The sequence below is a fragment of the Apiospora marii genome (assembly GCF_038362585.1).
Source record: "Apiospora marii strain CBS 49790 chromosome Unknown utg000003l_segment0_segment0, whole genome shotgun sequence".
Taxonomy (NCBI): Eukaryota; Fungi; Ascomycota; class Sordariomycetes; order Amphisphaeriales; family Apiosporaceae; genus Apiospora; species Apiospora marii.
In genome coordinates, this window is record NW_027117374.1 from 5,666,281 (window position 1) to 5,689,124 (window position 22,844).

At 57.9% G+C, this 22,844-nt stretch overlaps 6 protein-coding genes across 6 annotated transcripts; 2 read left to right on the plus strand and 4 right to left on the minus strand.

Annotated features, from left to right (window-relative positions):
- Positions 1 to 246: 246 nt before the first annotated feature.
- PG985_005332 (glucan 1-3-beta-glucosidase) lies at positions 247 to 9,846 on the minus strand (the record flags this gene model as incomplete). Its single annotated transcript, XM_066825101.1, has 32 exons — positions 247 to 1,643; positions 1,717 to 2,037; positions 2,097 to 2,138; positions 2,216 to 2,519; positions 2,594 to 2,947; positions 3,011 to 3,150; positions 3,350 to 3,538; positions 3,697 to 3,803; positions 3,886 to 3,972; positions 4,047 to 4,126; positions 4,193 to 4,333; positions 4,410 to 5,640; positions 5,702 to 5,748; positions 5,814 to 6,051; positions 6,105 to 6,137; positions 6,200 to 6,347; positions 6,403 to 6,589; positions 6,674 to 6,765; positions 6,824 to 6,897; positions 6,957 to 7,677; positions 7,747 to 7,884; positions 7,968 to 8,031; positions 8,097 to 8,188; positions 8,284 to 8,346; positions 8,403 to 8,508; positions 8,565 to 8,697; positions 8,761 to 8,775; positions 8,832 to 8,977; positions 9,067 to 9,243; positions 9,295 to 9,515; positions 9,574 to 9,634; positions 9,715 to 9,846. The coding sequence occupies 32 exons, from the start codon at positions 9,844 to 9,846 to the stop codon at positions 247 to 249; spliced, it is 7,281 nt and encodes a 2,426-aa protein (XP_066688261.1).
- Positions 9,847 to 10,574: 728 nt separating this feature from the next.
- Positions 10,575 to 11,063, minus strand: PG985_005333 (uncharacterized protein; the record flags this gene model as incomplete). The annotated part of the gene is made up of 1 exon (XM_066825102.1): positions 10,575 to 11,063. One exon carries the CDS (start codon positions 11,061 to 11,063, stop codon positions 10,575 to 10,577), a length of 489 nt encoding a protein of 162 aa, XP_066688262.1.
- A 549-nt stretch (positions 11,064 to 11,612) lies between these two features.
- On the minus strand, positions 11,613 to 13,406 carry PG985_005334 (tripeptidyl-peptidase sed4; the record flags this gene model as incomplete). Its single annotated transcript, XM_066825103.1, has 1 exon — positions 11,613 to 13,406. The coding sequence occupies one exon, from the start codon at positions 13,404 to 13,406 to the stop codon at positions 11,613 to 11,615; it is 1,794 nt and encodes a 597-aa protein (XP_066688263.1).
- A 786-nt stretch (positions 13,407 to 14,192) lies between these two features.
- Positions 14,193 to 15,398, plus strand: PG985_005335 (aspartic-type endopeptidase (OpsB); the record flags this gene model as incomplete). The annotated part of the gene is made up of 1 exon (XM_066825104.1): positions 14,193 to 15,398. The coding sequence occupies one exon, from the start codon at positions 14,193 to 14,195 to the stop codon at positions 15,396 to 15,398; it is 1,206 nt and encodes a 401-aa protein (XP_066688264.1).
- A 1,682-nt stretch (positions 15,399 to 17,080) lies between these two features.
- On the plus strand, positions 17,081 to 19,853 carry PG985_005336 (Fungal cellulose binding domain-containing protein; the record flags this gene model as incomplete). The annotated part of the gene is made up of 5 exons (XM_066825105.1): positions 17,081 to 17,129; positions 17,191 to 17,354; positions 17,418 to 19,373; positions 19,433 to 19,475; positions 19,537 to 19,853. 5 exons carry the CDS (start codon positions 17,081 to 17,083, stop codon positions 19,851 to 19,853), a joined length of 2,529 nt encoding a protein of 842 aa, XP_066688265.1.
- A 959-nt stretch (positions 19,854 to 20,812) lies between these two features.
- Positions 20,813 to 22,318, minus strand: PG985_005337 (uncharacterized protein; the record flags this gene model as incomplete). Its single annotated transcript, XM_066825106.1, has 6 exons — positions 20,813 to 20,900; positions 21,011 to 21,432; positions 21,528 to 21,592; positions 21,645 to 21,971; positions 22,040 to 22,146; positions 22,221 to 22,318. The coding sequence occupies 6 exons, from the start codon at positions 22,316 to 22,318 to the stop codon at positions 20,813 to 20,815; spliced, it is 1,107 nt and encodes a 368-aa protein (XP_066688266.1).
- Between the last annotated feature and the right edge of the window lie 526 nt (positions 22,319 to 22,844).

The window sequence follows — 22,844 nt, forward strand, 5'->3', positions numbered from 1 at the left end:
CCTATGATCACGCGATTAATACAGTGAAAATTATTCAGATGTAAAACAAAGCAAATGAATTGTGTAGCTAGACTAGAACAGTAGTCACAAATGAGAGGGCGGTGAAGTCGACTACAAAGCGCACAGGCAACGATTGGCAAGCGCCCTGTCCATCCATCCCTATTATCCGCACAAGCAGCAACCTCTTTCTCGGCCAGCAGGTAGACGGTCCTTGACTGGAGCAAGAAGTAAAATACAGGTATCTCGCTACCACTGGCACACCAGCTCCTCCGCCACCTTGTCCGTCCCGCAGTCGTGCACGTCGGTGTGGTTGGCGCGGTAGCAGTCCGCCGTAGCCCAGCGACGGCAAGCGAGGGCCCCGACCTTGGCGCCCGCCGCGACGCTCGTGTAGTTGTCGACGGCCGCGAGGTAGCTGCACGTGTCGTTGAAGGCGGTCAGTTCTGTGTACCAGGTCTGCAGGCCGGACGACGGGCGGTCGCCGGCGTTGAGCGCCAGGGACCACGTCGCCGCCTCGGTGCAGACGCTGGCGGGATTCAGACGGCCGTTGTAACCGGCGAGATGCCACGACCCGCTGCTGGTATTGGTGTGGGACCGCAGGCCGTAGACGGCCGTGGACGAGTTGGCGACGGCGGCGAGGCGGTCGCGGAGCTGGCGCGAGATGGCGGCGGCTTTGTCGCCGCCGCCGCCGCCGGTCCAGGACCAGGCGCACGAGTCGGTCGCGCAGCACTTGGGCGAGCTGGCGTCGCAGCCCGTGTCGCTGCAGTAGCAGTCGGGGCAGCTCGCGTCGGAGCAGCAGGCGGGCGAGCTGTCGTCGCAGCCGTCCTCGTTGCAGGTGCAGGGGTATCCGTTGTCGAGCTTGCACTGGTCGTCGCAGGTCGGGGTCGGCGACGGCGCGGTCGTGGTGGTGCTGGGGGTGATGCTGGGGACGGTTGATGTCGAGGACGTCGTCGTGGCTGCCGTCGTCGGGTACCAGGTGGTGAGCTCGGTGGGCGTGGCAGGCTCCGTGCTCCAGCTGCGCGTCACGGTGCTCGAGGGCACGGGCTGGCCGTTCTCCGGGTCTTGGGGGTCCTGGTGGTCGGGCGGCGTCCCCGTCGGGCTGGCGCCGCAGTAGTACCCGCTGCATACCGTGCCGCCGCAGCCCCCGGCGGCTGAGCACGTGGGCTGGGCCACCGAGGCCGACGCGAAAGTGATGTACTGCACACCGGGATCGATGGGATCCACAGGGCACGAGCCCGCGTCGTCGCCGTCGTCGTTTTGCGTCCGTCGATTCCGTCGGTTCCGTGGAGGGGGGCCGCCGCAGCTTAGCACCGACTCGCCCGGGCCCATGTTTCTCATGTCGGGGTCGAGGCCGTCGCATGCTCCGTTGGCGTCCCAGTCTTCCCGCGTGTCCCAGTCTTTCAAGCAGTTGTAGCTGATGGCCTTTTGCTGCGTCTCGTTCCAGACCTGAACTTGGCCGTTCCAGGCCACGGGCCGTTTCTGGTCATCCGGTACCGGTACCAAGACGCCCGCGTCGGTGAAACGGGTGTAGCGGCGAGCTAAGAAAGCGATCATCTTCTTGACGTTTCTGGGGTTCTTCAGGGGCTCGTGGAACGGACCCGGCAGGGAACGCAGATACGCGGCGATTCCGGCAACCTGCGGCGCGCCTACAACGCGAACAGGCAAAGTGTTAGCTTTCTACGAGACCTTGAATATCCGTCGTGGGGAGGAGTTCCGTACTGTAGGATGTTCCGTTGTCTACTCTGTAACTACGGCCGTTGGTGCCAGGTATGGCCGGGTCTATTGGGATTCTGACTTCTTCGCCTGGTGCGTATGTTGTTATCCAGGCGGCTGATTGACCCCATTCCGGTTCGGTCCCGTTGATGTCCGTGGCGCCGACGACGATCAAACTCTTCAGCTGTCCGAAGGGGTTCCAGGCGGCGCTCGGGCTGCCGAATCTTGCTGGGTATGCGTCGGGCTGTCTCCCGTTCTCACGCGCGCTGTTGCCAGCCGCGACCACCATCACGACGCCGACGGCCTCGAGTCTGTCCATGATGTACTCTGGTATCGTCTTGTTAGGCTTCTGTCCAAGGTCGAAGGAGAGCCGTGGGCTGACTTACTCAAGCTTCGGAGCAGGGCTGGTTCGGGATGCGGGGACTCGTCTGCAACCGAGACCGGTTAGCACCAAACCCATGGTTCCATCCGCCCTTCCCGAATGCTTCTCGGGAGCGCAACTTACATTTCCAGCTCATATTGACCACAGCTTTGTTTAGCAGTGAGCCGCCATTGCTGTGCACGCTGTAGTATATCATGTAAAGCTCCGAGATCAAATCGGCACGGACGACGTAGGCGGGGTAACCCTGCCAGTCGAGGTCTTCGGTCCAAATGACTCGGCATTTCTTGCAGGTGCCTAGATAGGCCCCGTTGATGTGTGCTACGACGCCGGTTCCGTGGGAAAGATATGGTTCAAGGTTTGGTCCGTTCAGTGGGTGGGGGAGTGTCATCCCGTTGATGAGATTACTGATTCGCGCATTCCTTAACTCCTGTGGTCCGATCCGGATGCGTCAGTCAACTACGTCAAGACCGTGTACTCGGAACAGGACCGCATGATACGCACCACATGGTTGTCCCAGGTCCCGTTTTCGCCGGTGACATAGACTGTCCAGCCATCATTTTCGTCGTTGTCCCACCCACCCTCAGTGTCCCACCAGAATTTGTACCACGGGGGATTCCGTGGGCTTTCGCATGAATAACTATCTTGGCCGCACAAGGCCTGCCCCTTGGGTAGAGAGTCAACACCGGTCTCCCAGAATGGAGAGCTTCTGTTTCGAGGAACGCGGAGCGTCGTATTATCGCCGGGGTCGCTAAGGTCATAGTTGAGGACGGGACCCTCTGGCGTCGGTTCTTGTTTCGGCTCATCTGGCAGGTTCATATTTCTTTGCTCGTAGTAGCTCACTCCGTCGACATCGGGCTGCGTACAAGAAACAGATTGTTAGCGGTCGATCTAGCGCCCGGCGTGTAGGGATTTACTGACCGATTGCTGCAAAGCCTCGTATGTCAACGTGTCGAGCCCGGGGATCCAATAGAAGCCGGTATAGCCAAGGGCCTCCACCGTTTTGTATTTGCCGGAGTAGTTGGCCAGGATGTCCGGGATCTCCCCGACATTGCCGGGATCTGTGGGAAAGACGATCGCATCGTTGAAGCAAACCTACGTAGTCCGGGGTCAGCACACTGTTTTTTGATCCATTTCCCCGTGTCGAGATCTAGGTTTGGCTGGGAGTTGTTTTACGTTCTGCGGACAGAAATTAGCATATAGTTCTTGGAGGATGGAGCGCTGCGAGGGAACTCTTGCGGCAGATCATATTGCACTTACAAGCATATTTCCACTTGCTGTAGGCTGGCAGGCGCTGCTGGAAGATGTGCTGGAGGTGGTGCTCGAGGTGCTGGATGTGCTTGAAGTACTTGATATGCTGGACTCGCTGGACGTACTGCCCTTGCTTGTCGAAGTGGGCGAGCTGGATGGCGCAGTCGACGTGACTGTCGCCCCCACATTTGTGTCGGTCTGCAGCCGAGTTACGTATTAGCGTCACGGTACATGGGGACAATGTGCCACCCTATACCAAAATGATTCGTCGAATTAACCGAGACATATCATACGTACCGCGGAGCATCCTTCGATGGTGTCACATTCCCCCGTTATGGTGGACCTGCGCGTCGTACCGGACTCGACGGTGACAGAGGTCGTTATGGTGCACAGCTCGGCCGTCTGGGTCTGGCAGCTCGTGGAGCGGTCGTCCGAGTACGTCAGTTTGTGGTCCCAGCCGATGCTACACAGGGGTCAGTAATACTTTATCAGTCTATGATGCAAAGACGAGGAAGGGAGAGGGGGGATGCAAATGTTCCACCTACGTGATTTTGGGCCATGGCGGAAGCTTGCCCTTGAACTTGTACGTGCCTAACTTCGGGAACTTGAAATGGTCAAGTGGCGGCGGTCCACTGTGTAACGCCCCAGCAAGACTTGGTCAGACACCTTTCACAGCAGCAACTCTACTCAAGGAGGTTTGACTTACGGGGGGTAGATCCCGGGAGGGAGTCTGAGTCTGAACCCAGAAAGATTGATGTTGATACCATTGACCTTAATCGAGCAGATCTGGAAGCGAAGGGGTTAGCACGAAAAAAGGGACCCCTTTAATGGGAAAGTTCTGGGGGTGGTTACCTTGAAAACAAAGAACCAATGGCAATCTGAATCCGTGGTTCCATCTTCAGATTGCGTGGGGTCGTCCGCGCGGATTGCTACGATTTCTCCCGAAGGCCAGAAATTCCAGAAGGGCAACGGCCCTGACGGAGTGGAACCCCCCTACAAGAAGAAAGTTAGATGATACACTGAGGTACGGGGGTTTGGTGATGGGCTGTGTATGTCTGGAAGCACACACCTTCGTCGGCGTCGGCGTGGGTTCCAGCCCCCAGTCCCAAAAGCCACCCGTAAAGGTCACCGTGGTGGGTTCTACCAGCGTCATCGTTGTTGCACCCGCGAAAAAGCCACCCTCCAGGGCGAATGTCGTAGGATCAAACCCTCTCCCGTTCACTCCATTCCAGGTGAGGGTCGTGGCGAGGTTTGCGACGGGGATGTCTCCTAGGATGTACCCACCGCCCAAGGTCAAGGTCGTGTCGAGGAATCCCACGCCCAACGTCAGGGTGGTGGGCAATGGGACTTGCCAAAACGTGGGTATCCCAAACGTCACGGCCGTGGACTGCGGGTGGCCGCCGGGGGCGGGCGCCCCGCCTATGGTCAAGGTGGCGGGCAGTTGTCCACCCACGGCTCCTCCGATGCTCACGGTGGTGGGCGGTGCTCCCCCCGCCGTGTTGCCGAAGATGAAGGTCATAGATGTCGTCGCGGGCACCGTCGGGGTCGAGATGCCTCCGCCAAAGGTTACTGTGGTGGGCGGCACTTCTCCCGAAAGCCCTCCCAAGACTATGGTGGTGGGCTCCACTCCTCCTCCGAAGCCCTGTATAGACAATGCCGTGGACGGTGCTCCTCCCGAGCCCCCCGGGAAAGTGATGGCCATGGGCGGCAACACAAGAGGATCCTTGTTGGGATCCAGCGTCGGGGTGGGTGTGGGCCAATGGAAAGAAGTGACAAAACTGCAGTCGAGATTCCAATACCCGCTAAAGATATCCAGGAAGGTGTACGTTTGGAGTCGCGGGCACTCGTAGCCGATCGTGTATGTGGCCTGAAGATCGGGGTCGAGGGTAAACGTCGTCTTGGGTGTCGCAAACGTCAGCTCTGTGACAGGAGGACAGGCGACCGTCGTTGTCGGGATGAGGTCGGGCGGCAAGTGGATCGTGGTCACCGTTGGTCCTGACACGGATATGAAGGTAGAATAGGGAGTGAAGAAAGTCACGGGCCTGGCGCTGGTGCTGGTAGTTGGCGGTAGGATGGCGAAAGGGTCGCTAGAGGCTGTCCATCCAGGTCCATCGGGCGGGCCCTGGCTCACCTTGGGCCAAGGCGGGAGGGCCACGCTGCGGGTGGTGGTACCACCTTTGCCATCAGGTAACGGCACGCCGACGGGGGGAATATCAACACTGGGTTCAGCCAGCAAACCACCACCAGTTGCTGTCGAGGTGATGTTCAGGTTGTAATATGGCATTCCGCCAATCGTCAAGCTTTGGTTTTGCTTTTGTCAGCAATCATGCACAAACCTGGTCTGGGAGGTGAGACACTTACAGAGGAATGTCAATGGTAACAATGGTAGTGGCGATAATGATTGTCGTCTGTAACACTAGAGTTAGAAAACATCTAGCATATAACGGCCCTTTCTTGTTAGGTATGCACTTACTATCACCTGCCCGTTGGGAGCGGTGGTCGTGCCGGGACCTGCGTACTCCAGGCTTGTTGTATAGTTGCCAGGGTCAATGGTAGACGAAGTAGATAACGGGCTTATGGGCAGCACCAAGATGCACGGCGGCGGGCACGAGACATTCGGAGTAGCCCAGATCTCTGGACCCACGTAGACAATGTTGGGGGTATCTTGTCCGTTGGTGGGCAGCCAGATGCTTACTTCGGTGGTACGTCCACTGTATTGACAATTAGATTGCTGAAACCAAAGCGGAACATAGCCAAAGCCTACCTTTGAGTATCGTTTTGACGAATTGCGGTACCGCTGCAAGGGCGGCAAGTGTTAGCAATGTACCCAGAGATCAGTAAAACGGCTAAGATTCTTACTCAATCCCGAGGGCAACGTTTTCCGTTCCAAGTGTGAACATATTGAAAATTGTAACGTCTTGAGAGTTTTGTACTTCCAGGATCCGCTCTTGACAGTTGTACATGTCGGTGCAGTTTTGTTGGAAGTTCTGGAAGAATGAATATAGACCTGGTGGTCGTTGGTAAGTGCAGCTGGGATGGTATAATTAAACAGAATCACTTACCTGCCCCATGGACGGTGATGTTGGTCGAATCAAGGATGCGCATGCCCCAGGACATCCTGCAGATATATATTGTGCAGCCATCAAACGTCGGGTCAGCTGCGAAGCTCTTCCCTGGGAGGAACGGATTAGGTGCCACAGGCTCGGGCTGGAAATAAGGAGCCTCAGTCTGCAGATGACCTATATAAACCTAGCGCCAAATTATGTCAGCCTGGACAGGTTTCAAGAATGCTGCTGCTCAGTGACCACACCCCAGAAAACTAGAGACACTGACATTCTTTGCATTGGAGAATTGATAATTATACAGCACCGAGTGCTCAGAACCTGAGCCATAGAACCACGACGGACCCTCGGACTCGATGAGCACTGCAGAGAAGAAGTTAGCAATCGACTCGAGTCGCCGCCATGGAGCAGTTTAGCTTACTTCCTCGTGCGCCGTACACGCTGACCCGGTTGGAGGTCTTGTCGGTGAGGCTCACTACGTTGAAATCGTTGTCGCTGTATTGTTGGTCAGCATGGTCGGTACTTGACCAATCGACATCATGATGGGAACTCACTGATCAGCAACCCAGGCCCAGACGTTCTCAAAGTACCCAGACGCTTGTTGAGTGACGTGAAACATCAACGAAGCGGCGATGCACTGCCCATTGACCTCGCCAGACTTCGGGCAGTGCTCCACGTCCAGGTCCGTTCCTGTGGCACCACCCACGCGGAAGTGAGAGTCCCACATAGCGGCCGAGCCCTGCTGAGCGGCAGCTACGTTCCACTCCATGAGCACCGCACCAGCGGTGGGTCCTGCTACAGTAAATAACATTTCGACGATCTCGATATTGCCGACGTCGCCTTTGTTTCCGACTTGGACCATGACCTTTGGGTTGTGCATATCGGCAAAGTAGACTCCGGCACCTTGGATTTGGGACCAACTGGAACCTTGGACCCGAGAACCGGTGGGAATCAGGACGGTGCTTCCAACCTGGTATATGCCTGCCGGAAAATACGCAATCTGGTTGGCCGTCGCTGCCTTCTCCAGGAAGGCGTTGATGGCACCAGCCTGGTCTCCGCTGCCGTCGTTGGAGATGCCCTCGTTGGTGGCGACAAGAAAGTTGCTGGGGTCCAGGTCCTCGTATTGGGGTCTGGACCTGACAAAGAGATTTCCGTTCTCAAGAAGGCCTTGCCCCTTGGGAGGGGCGTCGGCCGGCGCTGCTTGATAGGAGCCCTCGGAGCCATTGTAACGCTGGCCAGCTGCCCAGAGTATGATATGATAGGGCCCATTACCGACTGTGGTTGAGCAAACCCGTGTCAGCATGTCGACTATCGCCCGAGAGGGACAAGGTATCCGCCACTTACCATTGAGCAATACGCGGTTGTCGTCTTGTGCGACAACAGCGCCAACATTGTCGACGAAAAGATTGTCCAGAACAATGTTGGGGGAGTCGTTCAGTCCGTTCGTCAAGATGGCCGTAGGGACATCGAAGATGGCGCAATCTGCATAAAATTAGTTTAGACGCCCGCCAACCGTTTTCCCGTGATGCCCATGGACTTGCCGATTATGGATACAGAGCCAGTACCCTGTCCTCCATCACCACCTCGACCGCTGATGTTGAAGCCGACAGCACCGCCGTGTATTTCGACCTGGGGGAGTTTCGTTAGTGCATGGCTTGGATCACATCTTGGATCTGATTAGGGAGGGTTCTTACACCTTGCCAATTGAAGCCCCAATCCCACACCATCTGAACCGACGTCAGACAGCCATAGAACTTGATGTTCCTAGCCGTGTACTGTTGTGAGCCTGGAGTTGAATGTCAATGACAAGACATTCTGCAAGAAACAGGGCAAAGGATGAAGCCTACCAGCTCGCCATCCAATGGCGCCACCCATAAATACCTGTTTGAGTCAGTATGCTGGAGTCGCTGAAACGTGATGAGGGTTTGGACTGGCATACAAGATCTGTATTAAGAGTCAGCAGCTAATAGTGATAGCGGGGGTCAAGCTAAGAGACCTACCTGAGACAAAGCCACCGCTACCGTTCTCCATAAAGATGCCCACGTGACTGGCCGAGTTCACATCCGTGGCGTTGGGCATATTGAACACTAGGTTCTGTAGAGTTGTCTGGGTAATGTCAGTCGTGGTTTCGCGCAAGGAAACATAAGTATCTATCCACTTACAGCCTGTGCAGCCTGCCAATGAATGCCGGTCGGGACGTAGGGCTGGCCATTGTCGGTCGTGGATAGCGGCATATCCGTCAGGTCGAAAATGAAATTTCGGATATGTCGGAAGAATTGATTCTCATTCACGAACCTGCATAAAGACTCAGTGACGGAGCTCAAAAGACGTGTACCGTAAAAGTGCCGTTGTAATTACCATTGGTCGCCAGATCTGTTCAATGCCGTCAGTACTCTGTTACAAACACGGGTATAAGGTGGAGGACTCACGTCCCCGGGATATATGGGTCAGTGTCAATCATGGCAATTCCCTTGAAGGTGTCGCATCCCTTGATAGTCGGGGGGTCATTGGGGTCGCCAATGAACTGGGTGTAGTAGAGCTGGATGATTGGGGTGCAAATCGTGTAGGTGCCAGGCTGGACATTACACATTAGCCAACCAGTACGAAAAATGACAAAGGAAGATGCTAAATTAAATGTTAGACATTATGTAAGGGGTGACGAACTGGAAAGTAGATGATTGCGCCTTTGGTGAAGGTGCTTCCACAGTCTTTGCCACATCTCGACCCGTCCTGGATGGCAGCGTTGATGCACTCGGTGGTGTCGGTGTTTCCAGAGTTGTCGGCCCCGTAGTCGTCAACCACATTACGAAAGAACTTGTATCCTGGGTCGGCATGAGGTTGCTGATTTTGTTGTTAGTAACACCTGTCAACTTTAGATGCTTGTCAACTCACAGTGCCAAGAGGACCCAAACTGGTTAACCAGTACGAAGACGAGTCAGCTCGCGGCGAGTGGTTCGGGTGGGAAGCCTTGCTGTTGGGCAAAGAAAGTGTGGTGTTATGAGTAGGTTTCAATCCCGAACCATCGCCGCCACGAATGACGTGTCCGGCTCGGAGATTCTTCATGAAGTTGTCGAAGCTGCCCGAGTACTGCCAGACAGGGCCATCTTGCGTTCCTAGAGCCATTGTCAATTGCCCCACAACCGTGACTTCCATGGGATCCGGAACCCTTACCTTTATCGGGAGATGCATTGAAGAAGTTGTGTCGATGATCAACCATGTAAGGAGGATTGGGCTAGGCAGAACGGCAGAGCCCAAGTCAGTTGCACTTGTACACACACAAACCTTCGTTGACAGGTTCTGGACTTTGCTTACTTGGGGACCATAACCAGGCACGTTGGGCCAGTTCTTGGGAGATTCCTGGAGACTCTCCCATGAGGCGGCAACAAGACTGTACTGTTGTACAAGGAAAAGCAGCAGGGCTGCAAGCATACTATTGTACGCCATCCCTGCTGCCAGGTCGCACAAACGAGACAATGCCCCGATGGACCGTGGCAATGCAGATGGATGTCGAGACTGTGAGGCTCTTGAGTCAGCAGACTTGTGAAAAGGTTGAAGCAATTCTGGAAGAGGGTTTTGGTAAGAGTTGGAAGTATCGTGATGCCAGGAACTGGTTGGCGGGAAGACGAATTGCGCAGGAGAAAGGAAGGAAATCTTGTGAATACGTCAAGCTGGGTTCGACTTTATATTCTGCTCAGTGAATTGAATATATGTGCACTGTGAAGGTACTGAATGCATTGACACTATTCACCCAACTCGGCCATCATCCTAGCGACGCAGAAATGACACACGGCGCATTACCAAATGACTTCAACACCACACTCAAGGTTCAAGCAAGTGCATATAACATTCAATCTCAATCACATGGCTTGAGTCGCAGACTAGATATCAGAATCTGGTGGTTTTTAGTCGCAATATGTATCATAAGCCTCAGGCTGATGTTGTCCTGCCACCACAAATGCAACCATTATTCATTCGTAATACTCCAATGCAGTCACCCCATGTAACCCAGTTGCCTAAGCTTTGCCTCTAAACTAGGGAGCCTTATTGGCACTGGAGATCACACCCATTCTCGTCACGTCACTAACCAAGTCATCGGCGGCGTATGCAGTCACTTCTTGGAGACAGCGGCGATGCCCCTTGCCACCTGTCTTGTGATGATACAACACAAGTAATCAATACCAAGTAGCTTCACGTTTCGGGGCTTTGCTGACACTGTACGTCGCTCCACCAGTGGCCGCGTCGTACGTCAAGTCCTCAGGTCCGTACGCCATCTCCTCGCGAAGCCAGTTTCGCTGGCCCTTCCAATCGCGATGGTGATGATCGCGGTGCGACGGAAGCTTGGGATACGGGCGTTGCGGAGTGATGTTTAGGATATTGCCCACGCGCGGATTGCCTCCCAATACGAAGACGGTTCCGGCGGCCCGTCTGTAGTGCTTTTCGGCCATCTCGCGCTTGCCGACGGGGCGGCCGCGCTTCTGCTTGTACTGGAATATATGCTCCACGCCGAAGAAAGGCCGTCGTCCTGACTGGCGCGCCGGGCTCATGAGTCCCCAATGACTGATGGTCCAAGAAGAGTTGCCCATCGTCATGCCGGCTGTACTGGGCGAAGAGGTCTGGATAGTTGGGGGTGTTGGGGTCTGCGATTGCCGAATCGGCAACATATTGTAAACAAATCAGTGTAGATGACATTGTATGCTCCAGAATGCCTTGCTGAGAAAAACGGGCTTTGTCTTTTTGTCAGGAATGAGGATCATTTGTGGACATTTCTCCAGGCAACCCATCTCACTGAACAAAGGATCCCACTGCGATGTGATGGTCGAGCAACGTCCCGCCTGAGTACATGTATAAATGTACCGAGGCAACCAGATGTGAGTCTTAGTAAGGAAGGAATTACCTTTTGAGGTTCATTCCCTTTATCCAAGTGGTTACTCCTTGCGGCCTTGATGCTTGGTCTCTCCTCTTTTCTACTCGCCAGTATCTCAGAACAGATACGTGGACTATATCTTGGGAATTTCCGGTATCTCTGAATGAGTGACTCGACGGATACAAGATGCAAGGGGTCACGATTTAAGAGACACGGATTCACTCTTTCTTAGACAGGCACATATTCAGGCAGGTATAGATAGATATAACATTGAATTTCCTCTTATCATTATGTCGTCACGTCTCTTCACGATCTTTTTCTTTTTCTTCTACTAACACCACTCCGCTTAAGTCAAGAGCTTCCTCAGCTTGGCGAAGTCGGGCGTGCCCAGCCCGGAGGCGGCGTCCCAGCCCTTGGCGGCCGCGAAGCCGGCCTGCTGGTGGGCGGCGTTGGAGCAGCCGTTAATGTTGCTCTCGGTGATGTCGGTGAAGGCCCCCTCGGCCACGTCGGCGGCGTAGAGGAGCGGGTTCAGGAAGCCGAGGACGGGCTTGCCGGCCCTGAGGCGGATGTCGTTGAGCAGGGCGATCATGGAGGCGACGACGGGGGTCGAGGCCGAGGTGCCCTTGGCCGTGGTGGCGATGCCGCGGTTGATGACGAGGTAGTCGACGCCGAGCAGGGACAGGTCCGGGTAGGCGCGCCCCGACGCGTTCCAGGCGAACCAGGGGTCCTCGGGCACGCCCGTGTTGTCGCTCGAGGCGATGTACTTGGCCACGGCGTCCTTCTGCCAGTCGGGCTGCGGGAAGTAGTTGGAGAAGCCGCCCGCGCTGAAGCCGGCGACGCCGCCCCAGCGCGTGGTGGCGCCGACGGTGGTGACCCAGGGGCACGAGGCCGGGAAGGTGGGGATGAAGCGGTACTGGCCCTCGGGGCCCTTGCAGTCGCTGAAGCGGGTGCCCTGGGTGCCGGCGTCGCCACTAGCCACCAATACGGAGACGCCGCGCAGGGCCAGGTAGGAGAAGCGGTCGCAGACCTGGTTGGCGTAGGCCTGGGGCACGGCCTGCTCGTCGTCGGTGTAGGAGATGGAGACGACCTGGGGGATGTCGTTCTGGGCCAGCAGGTAGTCGAGGTACTCGAGGTAGGGCTCCTGCTGGTTGTCTTCGTCGGGGATGGGGACGTTGCCCGGCTGGTCCTGGGCCGGGGGACGGCCGCCCGTCAGGTGGTAGGTCACGTTGAGCGGGCCGAGGAAGGAGGTGCTGTACTCGATGTCCAGCTGGGCCTCGAGCTCGGCCTTGGCCTCGTCCTGGCTGTTCTCGGCGCCGTTCACGTTGACGATGGTGTAGGGGGCCTGGAGGCTGGCGTCGCTGAGCCCGTACTGCGACGTAAAGTTCTTGAAGTCCTCCAGGTTGGCGTTCTGCTCGAGGAAGCCGCCGAGGGCGAGCTTGCTGGCCGACGCCGTCTCGGGCATGTAGTCGATGTTGTACATGGAGGTTAGGTTGACCGGGCAGATGTACTTGCTGCAGTCCCAGGGGCCGGTGGGGAGGCCATGCTGGCGGCGATCCAGCTTGGACTCCTCGGCGGCGCGGGCCTTGGCGCCGTCGAAGAAGTGGACGGTGGGGTAGACGAAGTCGACGTCGTCGCGGATCCCCAGAGGCAGCGAGTAGGCCTCGGTGCGGGCGACGGGCTGGTCGTCGCCGTCGCGGGTGTAGTAGGAGAACTTGGTCCCGAACAGGGACTCGGCCTCGGCGGCGCGGATCTTGATCTCGAAGCCGCGGTCGCTGTCGCGCACGACGTGGATGTTGCGCTCGTCGATCCAGCGCTGAACCTTGTCCCACGAAGCCTTGCGGGCCGTGGCCGAGGTGGAGTCGCGGAGGAGCGCGCGCAGCTGCTCGGCGCTCATGTACTTGCCGTACAGCGGGGACTTGGGGTCGCTGCGGCCCAGTATGTGCTTCTCGTCCACCTTGCGGTGCTCCTTGACGGCGATGCGCAGCGTCAGGACGTCATCGGGGGTGGCCGAGCGCACCAATTGCCAGGATGACGGGACGGAGGCGGCCCTCTCGTGCTCGACGAGGTTGTCGGCGGGTTGGGGCAGTCCGGAGACGAGGCCGGACGCCAGGAGTAGCGAAACGAATGTAGGTGCCAGCATTTTCAATAAAACGAGGGTTGAAAGTGGGATGCAGGCTGAACTGTGCGTGGAAGCAGGAAAAAAAAGCCAAGATAACCGATCGCATACCAGGTTACTTATATAGTAACGATCAGCTGCCGGCGCCCGCCCTATCGTTGGCGCCGTGCCATCGTGGATCGATCTCGTCCTCGGTGTTGGGACCGAGTCGCATTGCAAAAGTTCGTATTAGCCATGGCGGTCAAGTGTTGCAGTGCATTAGAGACTATAGCATAGGTCGGTACTGACCCATCGACAAGCTCATTTCCGGCCCCGTCTTAAACGTCAAACACAGGGGTTGTAGCGTCGGCACTGCCCTAGCCCACCCTAGCCTTCGGCTTAGCCTTCTAAATCCCACCCAAGCCCACTAAAGCCCCCTCGGCCCCTGATGCTTAGCGGCCGCCCATTGGTGGATTTCGCCTCTAAAAAAAGGCAGCTCAGGCTTATCCCTGTTGCCGCATCGCGGGACTCAGCTTCTTCGGGAGCTCGGTACCAATCTTGACAGACAAAAAAGTTCGTGATGCGCTCGGGGGTCCACTATCACGGGGCTCACCCTGTCGCGATGGTACCACATGGTGCATCCGGGTACCGAATGCTTGGTTGACCGTTAGTTGAAGCCGAACTATATAGCATCTGGGTGAAGTCGCTCTTTTCGCTCCCAGGCTGAGAAGGAAGAACCACCATCCCACCAGCCAACTCCCACTACTACTCTCGTTTTCTTGCAGCAGTCCGTCCACTCACTCGCTCGCTCACTACCACACTCGTTCCAAGATGGTCGCTGTTCCTCCCACCGCCGGTACGCTGGCCATGCCAGTGTTCTACCAGCCCCTGATTGACCAGCAAGTCATTGCCAACGTCTCCTGGGGCACCCCCGGCTCCAAGCCCATCCCCACCGTCGTCGACACGGGCAGCTACGGCTACTGGGTCGCCGGGCCCGACGCCGTTGTCAACTCGGGCTCGCCCTACCTCGGCGTCATGGGCCCCTGCAACCAGACGGTGGACCCGGCCTTCAACTGGCCCGAGTCGTCGAGCCACAGCGGCCCATACGACGAGGGCAAGGCCGTCTTCGCCTACGGCGGCGGCGGCAAGATCATCAACTGCCCCACGGCCGTCAACGACACCATGAACTTCGGCGAGGGCTACCCCGCCATCGAGAACGTCCAGGTCGCCACCTGCGAGTTCATCCACATCAAGGCCCGCAGCACCACCTGCAGCGGCGCCCACTACGACAAGAGCATCATGGGCCTGGCCCCGATCCCCTCGGTCGGCGGCGGGCCCGAGATCCACCCCGAGCTGCTCAAGCAGGGCCGTCTCAGCAGCTCCGTCTTCTCCATTTACTTCGACGCCCCGCCCGCCGACATCAACGAGCCCCAGAAGGGCACCCTGCTCTTCGGCGCCGTGCCCGAGGGCAAGTACAGCGGCGACCTCGTCACCGTCCCCAACACCGGCTTCACCCGCGCCGAGAAGGGCTACTACTACATCGGCATGCCCGAGGTGCGCGCCGCCCACATCAACGGCCAGGGCGACAACAAGAAGACCGTCATCCCCGCCGTCGACCCCGCCAAGGTCCCCGACTGCCTCGTCGACTCGGGCACGTGGGGCCTGACCCTCCCGACCGACGAAGACGCCTTCTTCGCCGCCACCGGCCTCGAGGCGGACTCGCCCTTCCTCAGCCCACGCTACCCGTCCGCCTGCGCCGACATCCCCCTCGACGCCGGCCTCGAGTTCGCCTTCACCGGCCAGGACGGCAAGGAGGCCACCGTCAAGATCCCCTACCGCAGCATGGCCGAGGCCCCCGGCCTGGAGCCCAACACGTGCCGCCTCAACGTCCAGCTCAGCGACGGCGGGTGCACCTTCGGCGGCACCTTCTACTCGGCCGCCTTCGTCGCCCACGACGACGACGCCAAGACGGTGCGGATTGCCCAGGGCGCCGTTGCCGGCGCTGCCCAGGGCCCGCCCAAGGGTCTGAGACTCTAGAGTCTCGATTAATTTTATGAGACGATGTTAATTAGAAGATTGAAGAAGAAGAAAATACCCATGATATCAATTTGAAATGAACAAACCGTAACATAATCATCGCCTTACTCGCCATGTGAATCCCTTGTTGGCACATGGTACTTTCCAAGCCTGTTACTTACTTCCAATACCCTGGACAAGGCATGCACCAAAGCCGTCAGCTTGGAACCCAGATTTTCCAGTGGACGCTTCTCAGCCCCTGACATGACGAAATCTCTCTTGACTCTACGGATACGAGGTCTGCAATGCTGGTGCAATGCGCTTCACTTGTTCGGAGTTTTGGTCGTATTGGTGTAAATAAGTGCATGGATGTGTGCAATGCAGCGTGTAATTACGCGCCAAGCCTTCAATGCCCGCATGTGAAAAACGTGCTCAGGCATAGAGCACGCTGCAGAACCAGGTCATCTCGGCGCCAAGTCGCGGGACGCTGGATTCTTGCGAGGATCACTCGCGTCGACTCGTCCAAAAACGCCGAAGAGCCGGGTCTGGTCACATAAAAAAAGAAGCGCATTGTGAATTGGCGGGCTTGACGTGCATCTCGAGAAAAAGATAGGAATGTGCATCGCTGGATTTGGCGAAGGAGCCGACGACGCAGGTTGAGTGGGTGTGTTGCTGCTTAGGGCATTAAAAGGAACTGGTTCAGCGACAATTGAACTGGGGGCTAGGGGGCAGGCACCGGGTAGGGGCGTCCAGTAGGCTGGTCCTGGGGCTCACTCAGGATTTCTCCGAATCGCCCCCCATTTTGTGCAATCTCTCGCGTCCCTCGGGCCGCTGTTGCGGGGTCTCGATTAGGTGCCTCCGCGCCCAAATCGGAAGGTCGCCAGATTGAAGGTGTGCTGCATCGGGGACATCTCACCCAACCCCCCGTGCGGCGCGTGCCTGTGTGCCCCCCAATACAGCAGAGCGTCCGTGCCATTCTGGGCTGACGGACGCGGGATTATTGTTGTTCTGCGTCGCGCAACCACCATACCAATCCGATAGAATTGGTTCGGCGCGCATCTCTGTACGTCCTTACCTACCTGCCTACTGACTGACTCGTTCTGCCGCCTGGGCCGTCACCCCATTCTTGGCTCCTCCCAAAAGGGACACACGAGCCGCTGCCAGCGATTACACTTCAGCATTTCGGTTCCACCCTCGCTGATATTGTGGCTTGGGACCCGGGAATGGAGCAGGGTTGCAGCCGGTCCAGCTGCTTGGTGCCGCATGGCGGTGGATTGGTTCCTGACTAATCGCCTGCTGATGACTGTCTTGTCGGCCTTGCAACCCGCAGCATCGCAGTCAGCTGGGACCCGGTTCAGGCTCTCCGCAACCTCGAATCCACACCATGCTATTGCCCAATGCTCTTCGGATCCAGCCGGATTGACTGGGGTTGGCACATGGAGAGATATCCCTCCTATCACAATGCGTTCCAACAGGTTTCTTGCCTCCCACTCCGGGAAGCCGCACTTCCACCCGGGCTTGGATCGATGCGGCGCCCTGGACACTAGGGCCTTGGATCCTACAGTTCCAATGATGGCGATTATATATCTAGACGCTACTCCTCGCAGTCATGCTGGACTCGTGCTCTCGTAGAAGTCACTAGGTCTTCCCAAGCTTTACCTGCCCGAACCCCGGACTGCCACGTCAATCACAAGCCAGTCAACATGGGCAACTTCGTCCGCCTCCTGTCCCTGCTCGCTGCAGTGGGCTCGAGTAAGTTTATCTCGCCTCTTACATATGTTTCAGTGGTTCATCATGAGCTGACGGGACAAAGATTTGCATCAAGCATGGGCCCAAAGCGGAACACCCACGCCTTACACTGATGCCGACACTGGCATTGTCTTTAATACCTGGCCCGTCTCCAGTGGCATGACCTTTGGTGTGGCATTGCCATCCGATGCCCTGACTGTTGACGCCGATGAGTTCATTGGTATCTTCGTAGGTAGCCCCAGTATCGCGACCGGCCCCTTCCACGTTTGTGCATGCTGACTTGCCGCCCAGCAATGCTCCTCCACGAGCGCCACCGAGGACGGCTGGTGCGGTGTCTCGATGGGCGGACCCATGACCAACAGCCTCCTGCTGATGGCCTGGCCCTACGAGACCGAGGTCTACACCAGCTTCCTGTGGGCCACTGGCTACGACCTGCCGGTGCAGTACACGGGAGACGCCAAGCTGACCCAGATCTCCTCGACTACCGGCGACGACGGGTTCTCCGTCATCTTCCGATGCCAAAACTGTCTTAGCTGGAATCAGGGAGGGAGCACCGGGTCCGCGTCGACGAGCAGCGGCGTCATGGTTCTCGGTTGGGCGGCGGCCCTGACCAACCCGACCAATGCCGAGTGCCCTGCCCAGGTTGTCATGAAGCAGCATGAGGCCCAGGGCATCTTCGGTGCCCAGCTGGGCAGCGCCGCGGCTAATCCCTCTTACACCCAATGGGCGGCTCTTGCTACCAAGACCGTCACTGGCTGTGGAGGTGGTGGAGGTAGCCCGCCCACTACTACCAGCACGTCGAGCGCTCCTCCCGTCACCACTACCGCGCCCCCTACTGGAGTGCCCGTCCCCACCGGTACATATGACTACGTCATCGTCGGAGCCGGCGCTGGTGGCATTCCTCTGGCCGACAAGCTCAGCGAGTCCGGCAAGAAGGTCTTGCTGATCGAGAAGGGACCTCCCTCTTCCGGTCGATGGGGCGGTGACAACAAGCCGGCGTGGCTGGACGGGACCAACCTGACCCGCTACGACGTTCCCGGCCTGTGTAATGAGATCTGGCAAGACTCGGCCGGCATCGCCTGCACCGACACCGACCAGATGTCCGGCTGTGTGCTCGGCGGCGGTACTGCCATCAACGCCGGCCTATGGTGGAAGCCCTACACCGCCGACTGGGACTACAACTTCCCCAACGGCTGGAAGGCTTCGGACATGGCCGGCGCCACGAACCGCGTCTTCTCCCGCATCCCCGGCACCGACCACCCCTCCCAGGACGGCAAGCTCTACCTCCAGCAGGGCTATGACGTTCTCGCCACCGGTCTCCGCAAGGGCGGCTGGAAGGAGGTCGCGGCCAACACGGCCAACAACCAGAAGAACCGCACTTTCGGCCACACCGCCTACATGTACAGCCACGGAGAGCGCGGCGGGCCCATGGCGACCTACCTGGACTCGGCCAGCAAGCGCGGCAACTTCAAGTTGTGGATGCAGACCTCGGTCAAGCGAGTGGTCAGAAGCGGCGGCCACGTCACCGGCGTCGAGGTCGAGCCGTACCTCAAGGGCGGCTACCAGGGCACCGTCAACCTGACGCCCGTGACCGGCCGCGTCATCCTGTCCGCCGGCGCCTTCGGCTCGGCCAAGCTGCTGATGCGCAGCGGCATCGGCCCGCAGGACCAGCTCGAGGTGGTCAAGGCCTCGGCCGCCGACGGCGCCAGCATGATCGGGAGCGACGACTGGATCAACCTGCCCGTCGGCTACAACCTCGAGGACCACACCAACACGGACCTCGTCGTCGAGCACCCGGACGTCGTCTTCTACGACTTCTACGAGGCCTTTGACGCGCCCAACACCACCGACAAGAACCTTTACTTGAACAACCGGGCGGGCATCCTGGCCCAGGCCGCGCCCAACATCGGGCCCATGATGTGGGACGAGATCAAGGGCGCCGACGGCGTCGTGCGCCAGATGCAGTGGACGTCGCGCGTCGAGGGCAGCGCGGGCGTGGACAACGGCTACGCCATGACCATGAGCCAGTACCTCGGCCGCGGCGCCACGTCGCGCGGGCGCATGACCATCACGCCCACGCTCAACACGGTCGTCTCCACGGTTCCCTACTTGCGCGACCCCCAGGATGTCGCGGCCGTCATTCAGGGGATCAAAAACGTGCAGGCGGCTATTAATAGTCAGAATATTCCGGGGCTGAAGTGGAGGGTGCCGGCGCCGGGGGAGACGGTGGAGGATTTTGTTAATAACGTAAGTTTATCAACACTTTGGTAAATTGCCCGTGACATGATTCACTGACTGTACTACAGATGGTCGTCGCCACCTCCAACCGCCGCGCCAACCACTGGATCGGTAAGTCATCTCCATCGTGGCGGCTCACCCAAACCTGCACTCACTAACACACGACCAACAGGCACCAACAAGATGGGCACCGACGACGGCCGCAAGACCAGCGGCACCGCCGTCGTGGACCTCAACACCAAGGTGTACGGCACCGACAACCTCTTCGTCGTGGACGCCGGCATCTTCCCCGGCATGGTGACGACGAACCCCTCGTCCTACATCGTCATCGCGGCCGAGCGGGCGGCGGAGCGCATCCTGGCGCTGCCGGCCGTCCAGGCCAACGCGCGCTACGGGCAGTGCGGCGGGCGCGACTGGACGGGGAGCTACGCTTGTGTGCAGGGGACTACTTGCCAGTTCCAGAATGCTTATTATTCGCAGTGCTTGTAAGCTTGCTTGTTTAGGTAGGGGGTGAGGGGGACGGGGTTGGTTGGGGTTACTACTATGGGGCTTGGGTAGAGTAGACGAGACGAGAGGATATTCTTGGTACATATTTTTATCTTTACATATTTCATGGCTGACTACCGAGAATGCTTTGACTGTGGGGTTTGTCTGGTGTTGGTTATTACTGGCGCTATCACACGTTGCGGAAAGGCGCAATGACAACCAAAATCGGGCAGACTGACAGCTCCCAACATGTAGGCTCGCCAGCCAGATCTGAGAGCATCCCTTCACCCCGCGAGATTCCCAGGCATGTTCCTTTGGTCCCCACGTTGAATGCAATGAGCGCCAAGAAACACGCAAAGAGTGTGGGCTTCACCTTTGCTTTTCAGCTTAAACGAGAAACCGGGGCCAGGGGCCCGCTCGACTGGTTTGGTGGGTTGCACACCTCGACGCCACCCCATGCGGGGAAATGGTGGTTCTTGGCTTGACCTACTGGGTGCTTGCCCCGATGTCAGATTGCCAGGTTCCAGATCCCACGCAGGCAATTCTCCGTTGAGCAGGTTGTTGGCTGCTGACAGGGCTGGCGTTGATTATGCATATGCAAGTGTGGGGAAGAACCTGGTTGGGTGGTGCCGGGACGCGGACAGTCGGATCGGGGACCCCTATCTCCGTGGCCAGGGGTCGGTCAGGACTCGGTCAACGTGACCGGCGTGTTTACGAATTCACATCCACATGACGAGGTGCATTGGCTTGTGACACGCAGGTATTGAGAAACGCGACTTAGCAAGTGAACAAGCGAGTAGCATTCAATTGCTGTCTGGCAGTCACTTGCTACTGATATCAGATGTCTGAGCAATGTAACTGATAGCTCAATTGACCGTCTCATGATTGATACGTAAGATTGATCCTTGTTACACCACATTTATGGTACCTCAACTCCCGCAACTAACCGTCTCGGCTGGAATCTAGAGCTGGCTGAATGTCCAAGAGCTCTCCCAGCTGTACTTGTCGCCGGGCTTGCTGATCTGGGCGTGCAGGCGATCCCACTCCGGGCTGTGTTTAAGGATAGGTTAGAAAGGTCTTAGTCTTCGTAGCGGGGCAAAAGTGGAAAGAGACCCAGGCATGTGTTGTAGGACGTCACTGCCACCGCGGGATTTACTCACTGGTTGATCCCATCCACATAATCCTGCGCCTCAATAGCCACGCAAGACGACCGCGTCACGTTGCGCCTCCCCTCGAGCCCCTGGTTCGCCTTGAGCGGCGCGGTGCCGTCGAACCAGTTGCACGAATACAAGACGACGCCCGGCTGGTCGGTGCGCAGCTCCGCCTTGATGCCCGAGAAGGGGCTCGCCAGCTCGACGACGACGGCGTCGGGCGCCGGCTTGCCCTCGATGGTGAAGTAGCCGTTGTAGCCCTCGCACGCGCCGTCGGCCCCGCAGTTGCCCGCGAACCCCGGCTGGTCCCGCGCGTGGCCCAAGGCGAGGCCGGGGCGGCTGGCGAAGTCGTTGATGCTGCCCGGGGCGGCGGTCAGGATCTTGCCGGTGGGGGAGGGCGCCTTGGTCGGCTTCGAGGTAGTTGGCGGAGTCTGAGGATTGGGAGTGTCAGCTAGGCTATCTCTTTCGTTTTGATTTGGTTTAACAGCAAGTTCTTACAGGGCATGTGCAGCGTGTGCTCCCAAACCTTGTCGGTGTCGGGGTTCTTGAACGCATCCAAGTTGAAGTAGGTGTGGTGCGTCAACATGAGAGCTGCAAGTGCCATTAGCCACGGCATCAATCTCGCCCTCTTCGTCAAACGTACGTGTGGCTTGGTCCAACGACTTGGCGTCCATCTTGATGTTGAGCACGCCATCCTTGACGCTGTACACGACGCTGGCCTCGACGTCGCCCAGCATGTTCTGCGACGAGTTGGACTTGTCGTAGATGGAGAAGGTGACGGCGTCGGGCTGGGCGCTCGCGACCTGCCAGGTGCGGTACGACCAGTTGTTGGTGCCGCTGTGCAGCGTGTTGTCGCCGTCGTTCTTCTCCGTGTCGTACGTCTTGCCGTCCAGCTCGTAGTGGCCGTAGCCGATCCGGTTCACGTAGCGGCCCGGGATGGAGTTGTACACGGGGTGGCCGGGGTCCTTGGCTGAACGAGGCCGCTGGTTAGGGTATTGTCCATGTGAAGAAGCCATGTGCGGCGCATGGGACACTTACGGTAGTACTCGATGTCATCGTAGCCCAGGACGACGTCGACGTCCTTGCCATTCTTGTCCTTGACGAAGAGATTGGTCAATGTGGCACCGTAGGGGATGAACTGATAGCTAGGTTAGCAGCCTGATCCGACCTCCACGGGGCATCGGTATAGAGACTTGCCTGAGCCTTAATGCCCTTCGACTCGATCGTGAACTTGCCATCCTTGCCGGGCTTCGGAGAGCCGGAAGGGTGCGCAACACCGGCAGTAGCCATCAGTGCGACGATCCAAGAATAGCGCATGACTATTTATTCTAATCAGTTCTTCCGGACTAGAAATTGATAATGCGACAAGAGTCAAGAGCGAAGAATGAGCGAGGGACTCGGGGTCAGACCGACACTTATGGTGGAGTGATTCGGCGAGCGACGGGGGGCGGGACGAAGTACTAGCAGACGACTCGGAGGAATTATTACTGGGCCTGAAGCGCGCGCGGGATCCGGGGGCGTCTTATAACTCCCGTGGCTCTCCCGTGTTCGCGTAATTCCCAATTGAACAGCCGGACTGCAGAGTTACATGACGATCCACTTTGCAATCAAGTGGTCAATAACGGGCCACCACGGAAGAAGTCCAGCCGTCTGCGCAGGTGTTATGGAAAACAAGACCCAACAGCGTGCCATCCATCCCCGACCATTGCAGGTGACATCAGCCTGTTTCTTTCGCATATGCATAACCCCAAAAGCCATAAACTCCGACTCCTCCCTCTCCGAATCCTTTCTTGCCTCTTCTACCCCGAAAGGCCAAGCGGCCAAGTGGCAAGTGGCTCCTACC